The 16,776-nt window shown below is 35.4% G+C and overlaps 1 protein-coding gene across 2 annotated transcripts in view; it reads right to left on the minus strand.

Moving 5' to 3' along the window:
• Window positions 1–16,776, minus strand: part of LOC149565231 (26S proteasome regulatory subunit 8 homolog A) — a 109,137-nt gene that overhangs the window by 70,495 nt on the left and 21,866 nt on the right. For both annotated transcript variants that reach the window (XM_089818782.1, XM_089818781.1), the window contains exon 3: window positions 354–578. In XM_089818782.1, coding sequence (XP_089674908.1) covers window positions 354–578 — 225 coding nt within the window. The remainder of the gene's footprint in view (window positions 1–353; window positions 579–16,776) is intronic.

The following is a 16,776-nucleotide window of genomic DNA, read 5'->3' on the forward strand; positions in this document are numbered from 1 at the left end:
TTGTATAAATAAGAAATAATAAAAGGACAAGGAGACCCACTTAACGAACAAGTTAGCAGGAGAGAGGAGATGTGAATGTAATAACTACTTAGTGCCTTTTACCCCCCAGCCACATTCCCCGTGCTTTTGGAGCTTTGTAGTGTAAGCAACTTGTATCTTGTAATTCAAAACTATATGGCAGATCAATACGTCACCCTTTAGAATATCATTGAGCTCCCAATCAAAAAGATTAGAGCAGAAAAAACTTTCTTTTATATGTAGTTTGATTATTATAACTTGATTGTAAACATGCATCCATCAATTCACAATGTTCATTGATGCAGTTTACTAATTAACAGTTGAAAATAAAATACCTCTTTGATCTCTTTGATCTGTTGATCAAGACCTCCAATCATATCATAAGTAGAATCTGGCACTTTCTCCACCTTCATGAGGTTCACCAAAGGATCTACTTTGCTAGGTAAAATCAAGTGAAGCATGTAACTATCATTCCGAAGAGCTACTCTTGTTGATGGTGTAATTTTTGTTATATCAATGTTCTTATCTACATCAACAACATACTTTCCTTCAGGATGCACCTGCCAATAATCAGCAAATATAATTTATTAGCAACCATGCTTTCTATCAAAAATAAAGCACTAATATCAAGGCTCTTGTCTGTCTAGGAAGAATAACTAAAACTCTCTGACACTGATTCAGACTTGTATTACATCAAGAACACAGAATTTCACGAGTACAGCCAAATTAAATATGAATTCAAATAGATTAGTTGCTATAATCTGCTGATTATCTGCTCAAATGCATTCAGCAGAGTACACTTCTTGCCAACTACATATATAAATTTAAAAAATTAAATCACACATTAAATGGTGAAATAAAGAGCATAAAAGTTTTAACCCCAGTACATACCACCAAAGCTATAAAGGAGACCAACTATATTCTTGGATAAAGTTATTAAAATGATAGCAAATTGAATTCATTTGCTGAAAAATACTATATAAAATCCAACGCTATTCAATTTTATAAATCCAGTGCTATTTCAGTTAAATCAACAGACCGAACAGTTAGCAACATAACACCTTGGAAAAACAATCTCACAAGCGAAAGCTCAAACCATTGTCAACACTAAATTAAGCAGTTTCAGTTGCTACCCAAAACCCAGACAAAATATTTGAAGCGCAGTCATGAACTAATAGAATTGGTAGTTAAAGATGCGGTAGCACTGAGACTAGGAAGCATGCTTGGGTACACAAATTAAATAGAAGATCTATAAGAATAGTATATGCTCCAACTGGCTATATTTCTCAGTAGATCGACCCCTAAAGTTGTTAACAATGAACAGGATAATGAAAATATTATAGCTTACAGTTGGAAATCTCTGCATGCAATACTTCCCCTTCCAATATCATATAACATTCCAAAGTGCAAAAAGCTAATTGTAACCAACGCTATACATGTATGTTAGAGTTTATTCAAACATAACCTCAAGTACAAGCAAACCTTGGTAAAGGAAGCAATGAGTAAAATTTGAAACAGTTTGGGCATTCACAGCAATTAATAATCTTTTTTGTTGGCTATGTATCTTAATTTAATGTTAAAATTTGTGGAAATTGCCAGTCCAGAACTGTAACCATGGCCCTTCAGACATGAGCAGTGAAGAAACTCTTATTGATCTTCGTCTGAAAGACAATTTGCTCCTCCCAAATCAACACTAAAAATCACACCCTCAAAAAAACAATAAAATTCAACAAATCATAACTGCACATTAATCTGAGAGAGGAAAGTCCTAAAAAAATATTATTCTCGTCATATTTCACCGAGTTCCTTTTGTTGTTTTTCTGAGGACCGCTGCAAATATAATAGCACTGCCTTTTCAGAATGTGCTTTACAAATTACAGCCATCTCTCTCATATTAGATGAAATATGGCTAGACATGTACCTTCACAAGACATGTCTATTCATTAGTATTTAGTATAATAGTTTGTTATTTAACACACATATATATTTGTATATATATAAAAATAAATATATCTCATATATCTAATTAAATATACATCTCATTATATATATATATATATATATATATAATGAGATGTATATTTAATTAGATATATATAGATATATAGATATAGATCTTTAGTGAGTTTTATCCGACTGAAACTACACTAACATTAACACTACCTCTTAGTTAGGGAGGATAAACACAAGACCATAAATTACCTCAATGTAATATAAGAATATCTTTTGATCAAAAGATATTCAACATTTTGATATCACATTTGATATCATGGGTATTGACCTCCCTAATATCAACAAATGATATTCACCAAATACTCTAAATAATGATATTGGGAGTAATGGCCTTCTAAATGTCATCTCATGTGACATTCACCATGTACTCTTTGAGCAATGGCCTCCTGAATGTCGAGTTGCAAGATATTCACCGAGTGTTGTGAGTAATGGCCTCCTGAATGTCATCCTATATGATATCCACCAAGTACTCCGTGTAATGGCCTCCTAAACATCAATTTGCATTACATTCAGCATATACTCAAAATGTTCATAAGGCATGTGCACACGGATTCTCAAAATGCTCACCATATGAACATCCACCATGCAAAGTATAATCTATCATGATCTGCATAAACATTGTAAGATATCCATTATAATAGAAAATTAAGTAAGATCGTCACCTTTCAATAACTTCTGTAAAAACAAGTCATAATCATTTGGAAGCCGTCACTTCCTCATGAGGTACACAGGGGGTAGGCCCATTAAATCATGCAATCACACGCATGATACCAAAAGTTTACATGAAGTCAAAACTCCCTCTGATCCTGATATGATTAAGATCTTCAAATATCAACTGAAACATATCCTCTATCCGCTCCTTCAGACGAAAGTGTCAGACTCCCTCTGAATAAAAATATTCTAAGCTCCTTTACCTTTGAAGAAGTGTCAAACTCCCTCTGAGTCTGAAGTCAATCTCCCTTTTCCTGCAATAACATTCTCGGAAAATATCAAGGCAAATAGCTCTTATAGGACATAATGGTATACAAAAATAAGAGAGACTACTATAATACTCAAGGATAATAATATTAGGAATAATCAAATATTCATCATAATAGTGTAACATTGGTCCTTGCCTCAAAACAATATAGTTTTTCTATTCTTTAATGTCCAAGTGACATTCTTATTTATGACTAATCATATTCAGTAATTATACTTGAGTTGTATTCCATATCAAATCATTCATTAATGCAAACTATGTTATTTCACCATATTCATATAAATATAATTTCCCTCATTTAAATATATATATCAATACCATATTTGCAAACAATAACATTGACAATACACATAACATGGAATAACATAATGTTTTGAATATTCAAATCATTACCTTTAAAATGACAATAAATATTATTTTCGTAACTCCTTAGGTGGGTGGGCCTACACTTCTCGCTAGATGTACTCTTTGTCGCGTCGGTTTGACTCTACATAATTGATCTAGCTATCGTTGTCAGAGTTGTTTTGAAGGGAAACGATTTTCTTTCTTTTTTGATCACATGTTTACTTCCAATACATATATCTGTTTGATGAGGTAGCATCTCCATGGAATATCCCCATATTTAAAGAGTATGTCTTGGTCACGAATGTCCGTATCTTTACCGACTATATCCTACATGGTTGTTGACTCATTGAATTGGCGATGTTATTGTGTGGTATATATATCTGTTGAACATTTTTATTCCTGCTTAGTTGAGACTAATGTCCATTGTAATTTGATACTATATTTTCCCGTGCTTTATTATGTACCACTTTCATCATTGTATATTATTTCATTTGTTTGTATTACAAATCGCACTTTTCATTAGATTTGTTGATGGCAAGATTAAATATGTCATTTCCTCTACTCAACATGGCCCTGTGCCACTGTCATCCACAAACCACTTTCGAGCATCCTTTGCAACGCGACGCTTTCATCTCCACATGATCCCATTCATCCAAATTGAACCCAACTTTCTCTAACAGGGGCCAACCTCCTTAAGATCCGCAATAGGCATTCTGATCTTCGCAGAATCAAAGCAATTTTCCAAGTCCACGTTGACCTGCTCACATCTGCTACAATCAATGTGACATTATAATTCTCAGTGCTTTCAATGTGACTTTGTTATAATTCTCAGTGCTTCTTACATTTGCAATTTGGCTCTAATACCATGTGCTTTTTCTAAGGATTGCTACAAATGTTATAGCACTACCTTTTCGGTATGTGTTTTCCAAATAGCAGCCATCTCTCTTATATTAGATGAAATATGGATAGACATGTCCCTTTTATTCATTAGTATTTAATATAATAGTTTGTTATTTAACACATATTTGTGTATATATAAATATTGTTAGTGTTTTTTTTGGAGGTCTGCTACAAATGTATTCACATTGCCATGTTTTTGGTATATGTTTTCCAAATGGTAGCGACCTCTTATATATATAACAAAGTGAGTAAAGAATTGGGACATGTCTATTCGTTAACATAATTACAATCTTATAATTAATTATATATGATCTCTAATATATATATATATATATATGTGTGTGTGTGTGTATATGATACAATCTATCTGAGTGAAGCTACAAAACATCAACACTCCCCCTTAGCTAGGGATAATAAACACAGGACATGTATTACACCATTGGTAATATTAAGTATGACAAAAAATATATCTTTAATCAAATGATATCTATCATTTTGATATCAACAATTGATATTACGAGTACTGGCCTCCCAGAATATCAAAGATATTCATCAAGTACTCAAAAGGTTTTGATATCACCTCTGAAATCAAGAGTATTGGCCTCCCAGAATATCGACATCCGATATTCACCAAGTACTCAAATAAGGTGTGATATCACATTCGACATCACGAGTATTGGTCTCCCAGAATATCATAAGATATTCACCAATTACTCAAAATAGGGTTTGATATCACATATGATATCAAGAGTATTGGCCTCCCAGAATATCAAAGATATTCACCATATACTCCGATTAATGGCATTCACCATTTACTCAATTTATTTGATCTCATAATACAAGCTATTGTAAGATCATCACGTCACCTTACAATAACTCCTGCAAATACAAGTGACATCATTTGGAAGTCGTCACTTCCTCGTGATGTACACAGGGGGTAGGCCCATTAAAATCACATGGTCACAATGTATATTCGTAAATCACAGTCCTCTTGATTACCATACTTTATTGATCACTGGAGAATCCATTGCAACATGGTTTACTCTCTCTAAATCAATATGATCACAATCACTGAAGGTTGACTGAATCATATTTTCTTTATGCTCCCTCTCTATCAAGGTTGCCTTTAATGAAATGTCAGAATCCCTTTGAATCACAATCTATCTCCCTCTGCCTACAAGAACATACTTAGATGAAAAGATCAAGATAAATAGCTTTTATAGTACATATCATTTTGATAATTATTCACAATAATAATAACATTAAAAAAATTATAAAATCTTTTATATTCATTATAATCACTTATATCTTAACTCTTCATAATATATATTAAGAAATATTAAACAATGCTACTCTTTAATATAAAATATATAATAGAAAATATTCTCAACAATATATAAACACATCAAGTATTACCTTTAGACCTACTTGGTAGGTGGGTCCCTAATATTATTGACAAGTACTTACCTCCTTAAAGTATGTGTATTTTCTATTAAAAATGCCCAATATCCTCACTCTCAAGTTGAATTTGTGCGTTGCCCCTTTATAGGTACCAATTTAACATTCATATAGATGCACCTAAACAATAAGCGAACATGATCTGCTTGTTACCGTACATCATTTCAAACATTCATATAGATGCACCTAAACAATAAGCGAACATGATCCACTTGTTACCCGTACATCATTTCAAAGGCTTGCAAGACATGTATTCAGAAGTGCCCGACTCAAGTAAGCTTTCCCTTCCGTCAAACATTCTATCAGAAGAACCTGCTCAAGAGTTCTTGCTTGGGATGATTAAAAACATACAGTGTGAGCCTCTTTACAACCATAGCCATGACACTAGCTATGGATAGGAAATAGAGAAGTAGGATCCAGAACTGGTTTCTAAATATAGCTAGCAATGAACCAAACCTAGGCAACTTTCAAAGAACCTATGGTGAATCAAACTCAGTGTGAATGCAAAACATAAAAGTCGTTCATTTTTGCTTGCCATCAGATGGATAGAGCTGATGGTTGATCAATGAATGTTCCAACCTAAGCATGTGCAAGAGCCCATTCTATCATGTTCTTTGAAACTCTATTTGCAAATAACAATTTTTATAATAAACTCAGAATTATGATGCAGGGGTTTTAGCTGTAACTCTTCTAGCGGTATAGGCTGGTCCTGATCTGATTTTCACTGGACAGCTGGCTTGAGGCCTAGCTAAGGCCAACACAAATCACTTTCTAAGGCTTGGAGCAAGAGAGTGAGGTAGAGTGTGAATGTTGTCATCTTGCTTGTATGTGTCATCGACATGCTTGCACAAACCTCTATGACATCATGATCATCAGCGATATTAATTATCTATTGCAAGGATCTGAACATAATGCTACTGATTAGATCCAAATTGTCTCAAAATATGTGTGCATCAATCTACGGTACTAGGAATTAAAAGTAGACCCTTTATTTCATCCATCGTAGCAGGTCTGAGAACATCATGACAGGCATAGCTGATGAAGCATTTTATTGAATATATTAATCACAATCTGTTCTTAATTGATTCGATAATGAACTCCTTTCAATAGGCAAGAATCTTTTTGCTCTAATACCATGTTAGTGTTTTTTTAAAGGTCTATTACAAATGTATTCACATTGACATGTTTTTGGTATATGTTTTCCAAATGGCAGCGACCTATTATATATATATATAAGTGAGTAAAGAATAGACATGTCCTTTCATGGGACATGTATGTTCGTTAACATAATTACAATCTTATAATTAATTCTATATATATGATCTCTATAATATATATATATATATATATATATATATATATATATATATATATATGCTACAATTTATCTGAGTGAAGCTACAAAACATAACAACTATCACATATATAATAATATAATTTATGTAATATATCTCATATATCTAATTAAATAAACAAATAAATATATATATAATAGTTTGTTCTATCCAACTAAAACTACACTAACATTTATCACCGATCAAAAGAACAACAAACAGGCTTACCATACATTAAGTCGGACGCTTTGTAACACCCAGAACAATTTGATCAGTATTCCGATATTCAAAAATTGCTATGATCTGTTGCTTCCAAGTGCCATAATTTTGACCATTGAATTTTGAGTTGTGCTTGAGCAAAATGTTTCTTAGAGATGCTATGGCATGTTTTTCAATGAAAAAACATGAAAATCTTTTTAATGCACGTTCTTCGAGGCAAAAAATTGAAGACCCAAAAAATTTGAAGGATGACCCAGAAGAGAGCTCAAAAAACCCAGAAAGAATATGTTGTCAATTTCTAGATCCGTTAGCTTGAAAATTGAGGCAACCAAAAAATACGAACCCAATTGAGCTCTCAAAAAACCCACCAAGAATCTATAATTAGAAAAATAAATTGAGGTCAAAAAACTAGGGTTTCGAAGAAAACTCTAGTCGGCGGCTATGGAGGTCAAATTTGTAGAGAAAATGGCTGATTGCTGGTAAAAAAAAGCTCGAAAAATGGGCAATTTTGATACAAAGGACGGCGAGTAGGCTAGATTAGAGAAAAACGACACCAAGAAATGGTGGGAATGGTGCGTTTGCACAAGAAAAATGCCTCAGTTTTGTGCTCATAGTGTCATGAGTTGTAGGTAAATATGACGCCAAAAAAATGATAGACTGCTCTACGTGGACGTGAGCTCTGTGATCACAGAGAGACATGAACAAGGAGGCACCAATAGCTCACGTGCGTGGAGGAACCAAGCACCATTTTTTTTCCAACTTTCTCAGCCGCAATTTGTAGATGCAAAACAAAAAAAAGAGTACCCTCAAGCAATTTTTGTTTAGAATTCAACAGCCACAATTTGCAGATTGACAAAAAAACCCTACACGAACCAGGGTTTGTTTGAAGCAAAAAACAAGAAAAATAATTTCAAAAATAGAGATTTGATAAATTTGACAAAGAAATTATGACTTTGGAAAAACTTTCAAATATTGGCTTTGATACCATATTACGAAGTAATTGGAAAATGTTTGCTTGTTATTAATTGAGACCCGTAGAATCGAGTTTTGAGTTTCTCAGCTCCACTAGCTTTGATGGAAGTTTGTTTATATGGTTGTAGTCTTAAGAAGACCATATCCCCTACTTCAAATGTTTGCTCTGTCCTCTTCTTATCAACACAAATATTTTGTTGATTTTGTGCTTGATGTAGGTTGTTCTTGAGCGAATTCATGATGTCTTTATTTTCCTATATGAAGTCTCTAGTGCCTTATACTCGACTTTCTGTTTGGATCAAATCTCCAAAAGTGTTGCTTCATATCCGTATAGTGCTTGAAAGGGGGTCATCCCTATTGACATATGATGGGTTGTATTGTAACAATATTCTCCTAAGTGCAACCATTTAATCCATCCGCTTTGTTGTTCTGTAACATAGTTTCTTAGGTATCCTTCTAGCCATTTGTTAACAATTTCTGTCTGACCATCAGTTTGTGGATAGTAAATAGGGCTAGGTGTAAGCTCTGTCCCAGATAGTTTGAATATTTCTTTCCAAAATAAGTTGAGGAATTTTAGATCTTGATCGCTGACAATGTTTCGAGGAAGTCCATGTAGTCTGAAGATTTCTTTAAAGAAAACCTCTACTACTTGACGGGCTTTGAAGTATGTTGATATGGCCATGAAGTGTGCATATTTAGTTAGGCAATCCACCACCACATAAATATTGTGTTTCCCTTGTATCTTTGGTAAGCTTGTAATAAAATCCATAGAAATACTTTACCATTTTTTATTAGGTATCGACAATGGTTAGGAAAGTCCTATTGGATGTATGTGTTCTTTATTTTTTTGACAAACTAGGCATTCATTAGTATATTTGAGAACTTCCTTTTTGAGACCTTTCCATGTGAATCTTTCTCTTATTCTCTTATATGTTTTGAAGTGTCCTTGGTGTCCTGAAGGTGGGTTATCATGGTAGGTCTTCAAAATCTATTTTTTTAATTGGATCCTGGAGGAATATGCATTCTATTTTTATATAGGATGATATCATCTTGAATCTTGTACCTCTCATCCTATATTCTTCCTTCTAATATATGGCTGGAAAATTGATCCTCTGCATATTCGGAAATCAATAGTGTCTTCCATTCTGTAGTTATTGTTGTTATGGTACCCAGATGTGGTCGTCACGATAAGGCATCAGCTACAATATTATTCTTTCCTTTCATGTATTCGATGTCAAAATCATATGCTTGTAGTTTATTTACCCAGTTCTGTTGTCTATCATTTAAATCTTTCTGGCTCAAAAAGAATCTGAGGCTATTGTGATCCATTTTTACAATGAATCTTCCGAAAATTAAATATTGTCTAAACTTTTCAAGGGCATGCATAATGGCTAGCATTTCCTTATCATATACTGAATATGTTCATTCTATGTCTTTTCCTACTTTCAAATGTTATGGGGTGCTTATGTTGTGTTAATACTGCTCCAATTCCTTCCCCTGAAGCATCACAATATAGTTCAAATGGTGAAGAAAAATCAGGTATAGCAAGAACTGGGCAAGAGCTCATAACTTCCTTAAGTTTTTCAAAAGTTTTTTGTGCTTCTTCATTCCAAGAAAAGGCTCCTTTCTTGGTGAGATTAGTAAGGGGGGCAATTAGTCTAGAGAATCCCTTCACAAATCTTCTATAGTAGCTACATAATCCCAAAAATCCTCTGAGCTACGTTAATGTTTTTGGTTTTGGCCAACTCTGAATTGCTTCAATTTTCTCTTCGTCTACCTTAACTCCTTGAGCACTAATCTTGTGTCCCAAATATAGAATTTCTTCCATGCCGAATTCACATTTTGAGAGTTTAGCACATAATGAATTTTTCTCTAAGATATTTAATACTTCATCAATATGTTGTAGATGATCTTCCCATGTTTTATTGTAAATCGAGATATCATCAAAAAAACCAACAAAAACTTCCTTAGTTGTCCTCTGAAGATATGGTTCATACATGACTAGAAAGTAGCACGAGCATTAGTTAGTCCGAAAGGTAGAACAAAGAATTCAAAGTGTCCATAATGGCATCTGAATGCTATTTTTGGAATATTTTCCTCTCTTAGTTGAATTTGGTGATATCCTGATCTTAGGTCAATTTTTGAAAAGTAGCGAGCTCCATGGAGTTCATCAATAAGCTCATCAATCCTTGGAATTGGATACCTATTCTTAATTGTTTTCTTATTTAGAGCCTGGTAGTCAATCACATCCTCATTGTGCCATCTTTCTTCTTTGAGAGAACAACTGATGAAGCAAATGGGCTAGAGCTTGGTTGAATATGTCCCATCTCCAGTAATTCTCTTATGGTTTTCTCAATTTCTTCCTTATACTTGTGTGGATGGCGATAAGGAGTAGTAACAATAGGTTTTGTCCCTTCTTCTGACTCGATGGAATTCTCAAATCCTCTTTTGGGAGGAAGACTACGAAGGATGTCACTAAAGACCTTTTTATGCCTTTTTAATATGGTTTGTGTATCTATAAGAATTGATTTTTCTTTCAGGGTTGATTTATCCAGGATTAAACATTGAGCAACCCATTCTACTTGTTTGTGTCTGAGTGCTCTTTTCATTTTTTTTTATGATATTACCCTAGGGGATCCATCTAATATTCCATGCAAGGTGACTTTATTTCCTTTATGAAGGAAGCATATCTCCAATCTTGGGTGATCAAACATAAAGCGTCCCAAGGAATGTATCTAGGGTCTACCCAAGATGATGTCAATATCTCTCATGTCTACAATATAGAATTTGTCTTTAACTGGATGTTTTCCTAGGGTGATATTGAGCTGAGATATTTTCTTCTTACTAGGGGTCACAAATCCATCAGCAAGTGTTACCTTGAACCCTTTGAAATCTTCTACCTCTAGGTTTAATCTGGAAACTAAACTTTGGTCAATGTAATTATGGGAAGCTCCACTATCCACCAATGTTGTTACCTTCTTCCCCTTTATTACTCCCCTGATCCTGAAAGGTTGATGTTTCGATGTCTTTGAGATATAGGCTAAAGTGCCACCATCCTCCTCGTCTTCATCAAGTTTTATCTTTTTACTAGGGTTTTCCTCATCTTCTAATTCATAGGACATTTCTTCCATGAACTTGACTTGGTTCTTTTTCCCACATCTATGCCCTGGTTCCCATGCTTCCTTACAATCAAAACATAGTTTCTTCCATATAAGATCCTTTTGATTACATTTATGCCTAGGTGTCTGAGGGTCCTTGCATCTATAACATTTAGTTTGGTCTTGATCCTTTCCTTTATTGCAAATATGTCCATGTTCCCATTCTTCCTTACATTTGAAGCATAATTTTTTTCTCCTTTACTCTTCTCTTTCCCATTCAAGAATAAAGGTTCTTTGCTTCCCACTTTTATCATCTCTAAAAGAACGTCTAGGATAAACCTTTGATGTATTGTTGGTCAGGGGGTCAAATTTTAGGGCCTTTTGTATTGCTTCTTCTAAATTGGTTGGTTCATGAGCGCCTATTGCACTTTTGATTGACTCTTTTAGCCCATCTATAAATAAATAAGTCATTTTTGTGATAATTCGAGTACCATAGCTGACAATCTTTCAAATTCTTTAGCGAATTCCAACACTGATCCCTCTAGTCTAATTTGGGTCAACTTTTTAAAGTGCCATTTCGGGTCTATTGTTTTATGAGTTTTTGGGTAAACTCATCATAACTCTTAATTTGTTTATGCCCTTGGTTGTTAAGGGCCTAAGGCCATGTTGCCACCAATCTTGTGCTATTCCTCTTAGATGAAGGACAGCAAATTTTATAGCACCTTTTTCCGTCATAGGATTCTAGGAGAGATAAGTATCCAACATTTGTACCCATAAGTGTGCTGTAGTTCTTTCTGATCCATCAAATTTTGGGAGACTCGCCTTATTTATCTCCTCTTTTAGACCCTTTTCTTGATGTACATGTCTTTTTTTATTGAATGACTTCATCTGAGCGTCACAATAGACTTTAAAGGGTATTTCCCTTATATGTTCACAATCAATTTTAGAGTACTCATTTATAATGTCATTTATATTATTTACTTCATTTAACCTGTCCTCGTCCTCTTGTTCTTCTCCAGGTAGAAAGAGGGGTCTCGTGGGTCTATGTTCTGATTCTGGTGTATGCAACTAATTATTATTATCATTTCCGGATTGGTGAGAATTTGTATCTCTTCCATTTTTGTTTATATTACGAATGGCTTCTAGGAGAAGTCGGTTTGTTTCACATATAATGTCCACAAAGTGAATGCAAGGTCCTCACCATAAGTCAAAAGCATATGGAATGGTGATTTGATCCTCTGAAGTTCCTATATTAATTAATAGGGGAATCACCTATAGGCCACAACGATATCAAATTCTTAAACAAGACTTTTGAAGACAATTAAGCTAAATCACTGTGTCCCTTACTGTTGTTTCACCACAGGCTGCAACTCTTCTACCACACATGCTCCTTGTCATCCAATCACAGGTAAAGCAGAAAAGTGTCATGGATGATCCATCACAGCATAGCATCCCATTTTCCCCCTTTGCAAATCACCAAGCAAAATGACAATTGTGAAAGCAGCTATAAAGAGAAACCTACCAATGACCTGCTATGCTGGTCAAACCAAAAAGGGAAACTTTCTAGGAGGATTCAGATACGGACCTATGATCACTGTCTCCAGAACTATTGCTCCTTTTGGATGCACATCAGTTCTTGTGTAAGGGCCTTCTCTTGATTGATAACTTCTTGATTAAGGCCTATATCTCAGATTTTTTTTTGAGCTTCAAACAGTTGCTGCAAAATGAATGTTCCCAAAAACTTTGAATATTGAAGCATTTCCATAAATATATGTACTGCATGCTTATAAGATTATGCTTGCAACATTTACTCTTGACCCACCATGCCCAGGAATTGAGGTGATCCAAACATATTCCATCAAATCTAAATTTTTTTTCTCGAGTTAGAGACACAAGCATAATTGCAACTATTAACCCAATGGTCTGAGAGAGTGATCCTACCTACATTAGCTAAGATAGATGTTGTGAAGCTGATCCATTATCACTAATTACAGTTTTAAATGCCAAATTATGTAATTCCTTCATTCTGTTCTAGGTGTACAGGAATAGTGTACCATATATCTGCTATGCATTTCTAGTTTAATAAGAGCTTTTGTTACCCTATTACTGAAATCCCCACCTCCTGTTTATCTCTTCGGTACTTTAACTATATTGATCTCTGAATAAGAACAAGGCCATCAAGATTGATTGTCAAGATCCAGTTTCACAATTGCTCGAAGTCATTCATATGGTTGTTCTTATGTGGGGCATATTTTCTGTAAACACTCAAATGAAGTTCTTAGTACAAAAATTTACAGGCAACCCTCTTGAAGGACTGAAGTGAATTATAGGCACATCTGGTGAGATCCCATTGTATGAGGATGTAGAAAAAATGACAAAGAATCATTGGTTTTCTGTATCAAATGCCTATAGATTGGATAAATCATAATACTCTTACAACTTGCTCTCATTAGGTCTTGAAGGTTGAAAATATACCTTATCTATTTGTTATGCATGAACTGCACCCATCAGCTTGATGTCATGCTGGTCAGCACCCACAAGATTGAAGGTTGACGCCCACACTGGCAGTTTCCCGAGTTTCTTCCATGTTTCATTCAATAACATGTTTACCCCAAATCCTCCATCAACAATAGTGTCGGTGAGGATGGTTCAGGAGATACTGCTAGCAGAATTGGGTCCACTGAAGGGCTAACCAGAAACTCTTTGTACTCTATCATAGAGATAGGTACCGATACGGTGCTCAGTATGGTCGCCCTTAACTACAGCATTGACTCCAAAGGTCTTTGATTTTAACTCATACCTCCATCTGCAGCACTTACCACATTATGTTTTTCTCAGCTTTTGTACGTGTACAGGAAGAAGTACCTACCATCATCTCCCGTTCAATGTTTGTCTTTGATTCTCATATTCTCTCTTTTTTCGTTTGAGGGTTTGTGTACATCGTCTTACTGGCCTATGCCCAAGTGATTGCTTGTACCTCTTTATCTTCGCTCGACCTCTCCACATTCAGTAGGTTGATTGTAGGCTTGGGGAAATCGGTATCCTCGTGGTCACCGAGACTACACCAATGGCATAAATGTTGTGGGACTTCTTCCTTCTAGCACTCACAAGCAAAGTGCCCCCACTGGTTACATGTTCAGCATTGAATCATGGAGTGACCCTTCATATTGAATCTGACTCCAACAATTGTTATTGTTACCTCTACTGGCACGTCAATTGTTACAGTATCCACCAAATTGTGCATTGATATTTTATGTTTGTGCCCGGGAAGTGCCCATTGTTGCAGACGTTGGCAGATGTTCCTAAGTGAAGAGTACTTATGGACCCCTCGTCTTCATATTGTATGGCCATTCCTTAGTGGAATGTCCTGTCATCTGAAAAACGTCGTTGAAGACTTTCTTCGGGCATGTGGCCTTAGTATGACCTTCCTCCTTACAATCTGTACATCATAGCTCACCTTTGTTCTTGCTCGTGCTCCCCCTCATTTCTTTAAACTCCTTCCTCATTCAATGCATGTCCTTCTAAAGGGCTTGCACCTTTTTGTTAGATTCTTCATCACTTTTGCTTCCCTTTGAGAAATCCTCATTCGATGATTTGTTCTTTTTCTTTCGAGAGGATTTGCTCTCGCTCTCAATGTCCATTCCTCCATTTTACGCATCCTCCTTTGATGCAAGAGATACAATCTTCATTTTTCTCCTAAGGGATGATACCAACCCCTCCACAAACCAATGCTTCTTGAGGTTGTCCATTAGTTGGTTTTCCATTTTACACAACTCCTTCACTCATTGGATGTATGCTCTTGCACTTGCGGTCATTGCTTCATATTCTAGATTTCCACCTCGATTTCATTATCCTGGGACAATCAAAATTCTTTCTACATTGAAGAACTAGTCAATGGCTACTCCACATAGCATTGCAAGGGATTTTACCTTATCTTGGTTTGTCACCCCATTGGCCAACCAGATTGTCTCACAAGTACAACAGCATCATACCAACTCCTCATTTCTGTCTCCATTAAACTTAGGCAACTTTTATTTATTCACCATTGCGGTTTTCCTTGTAACAAATACTATGCATACTCCAGAACTAGGTATACTAGAACCAAATAGGTTGTTTTGACTATCGTGCCCCTATGTCCTCCTGACACCATCGGCTACACCAATATCCCATACATCACTATTCACACTCTCCTCCACTTCCCTTTGAGCTTTCCTTGCCATCATACACAATGTAAGGGCGAGATGCCTTAACTGGCTTCTAGTATCTTCAATTAATTCTTCGTCGTCACTCACTACACTGCCTTCAATATGATTACCTCCTTCAACATCGTTCTTGTACCCATCGCCTTTGGCTAATTCTCTTACCTCGACATTCCCTTAGTTCCCTTCAGGCAACCCTGCTTGCCCTTTGAGACGTCCCTTAGAAAGTCACCTAAACCTTGGCCTTGGCTCTACTTGTTCTTCTAATCGTAAAGCCCTATGGATGACCTCATAATCATCTATTTGATCCCATTGTACTCTAAATAGCATTGCAAGGGATTGTACCTTCATCTTGGTTTGTCACCCCATTGGTAGACCAAATTGTCTCACAAGTACAACAGCATCGTACCAAATCCTCCTTTCTGTCTCCAATGAACTTAGGCAACTTATTTTTATTCTCCATTGTGGTTTTCCTTGTAACCGATACTATGGGTACTCCAAAACTAGGTATGCTATAGAACCGAATAAATGATTTTGACTATTGTGCCCCTATGTCCTCCCGACACCATCAACTACACTAGTATCCCATACATCCTTGTTCTCGCTCTCCTCCACTTCCCTTTGAGCTTCCCTTGCCATCCTACATAATGTAAGGGTGAGATGCCTTAACCAGCTTCTAGTATCTTCAATTAATTCTTCATCGTCACTCACTTTGTTGCCTTCAATACGATTGCCTTCTTCAACACTATTCTCGTACCCTTTGCCTTTGGCTAATTCTCTTACTTCTGTTAATTTATAAGATCGATTGGTGGAGATAGAAACTAAATAATATTGATTGAAATATTGTCCTGATTTCTTTCTTGAAACTCTGATAATTACTTTCCTTTCAATTCAATGATGTGATCAAATGGTGAACATTAAACTTCTCTTGAGAACACATCAACTTCAGATGATCGAATATATATGTCTCTGATAAACTACTGAATAATATGAATCATATATATATATATATGCACAAAACTTACAAATCAAATAGGAGTGGATGGCAGACTGAAATGTATCGATGGATGTGTATTACATTGCCTTGTATTGATGTTTTCCATCAATCATCAAGAGGTATTAAATAAGGTGGGAAACATGCCCACGTATGCCGCATAGGGTCATGACCCTACATTGGCACGGTCAATTATATGATAGTCAATACTTGACCGATTCTTTAAAAAACCGACTTGACCTTAATT

This window comes from Cupressus sempervirens, chromosome 3 (assembly GCF_028749045.1).
Source record: "Cupressus sempervirens isolate cs-2001-9-10 chromosome 3, ASM2874904v1, whole genome shotgun sequence".
In the NCBI taxonomy this organism is placed as follows: domain Eukaryota; kingdom Viridiplantae; phylum Streptophyta; class Pinopsida; order Cupressales; family Cupressaceae; genus Cupressus; species Cupressus sempervirens.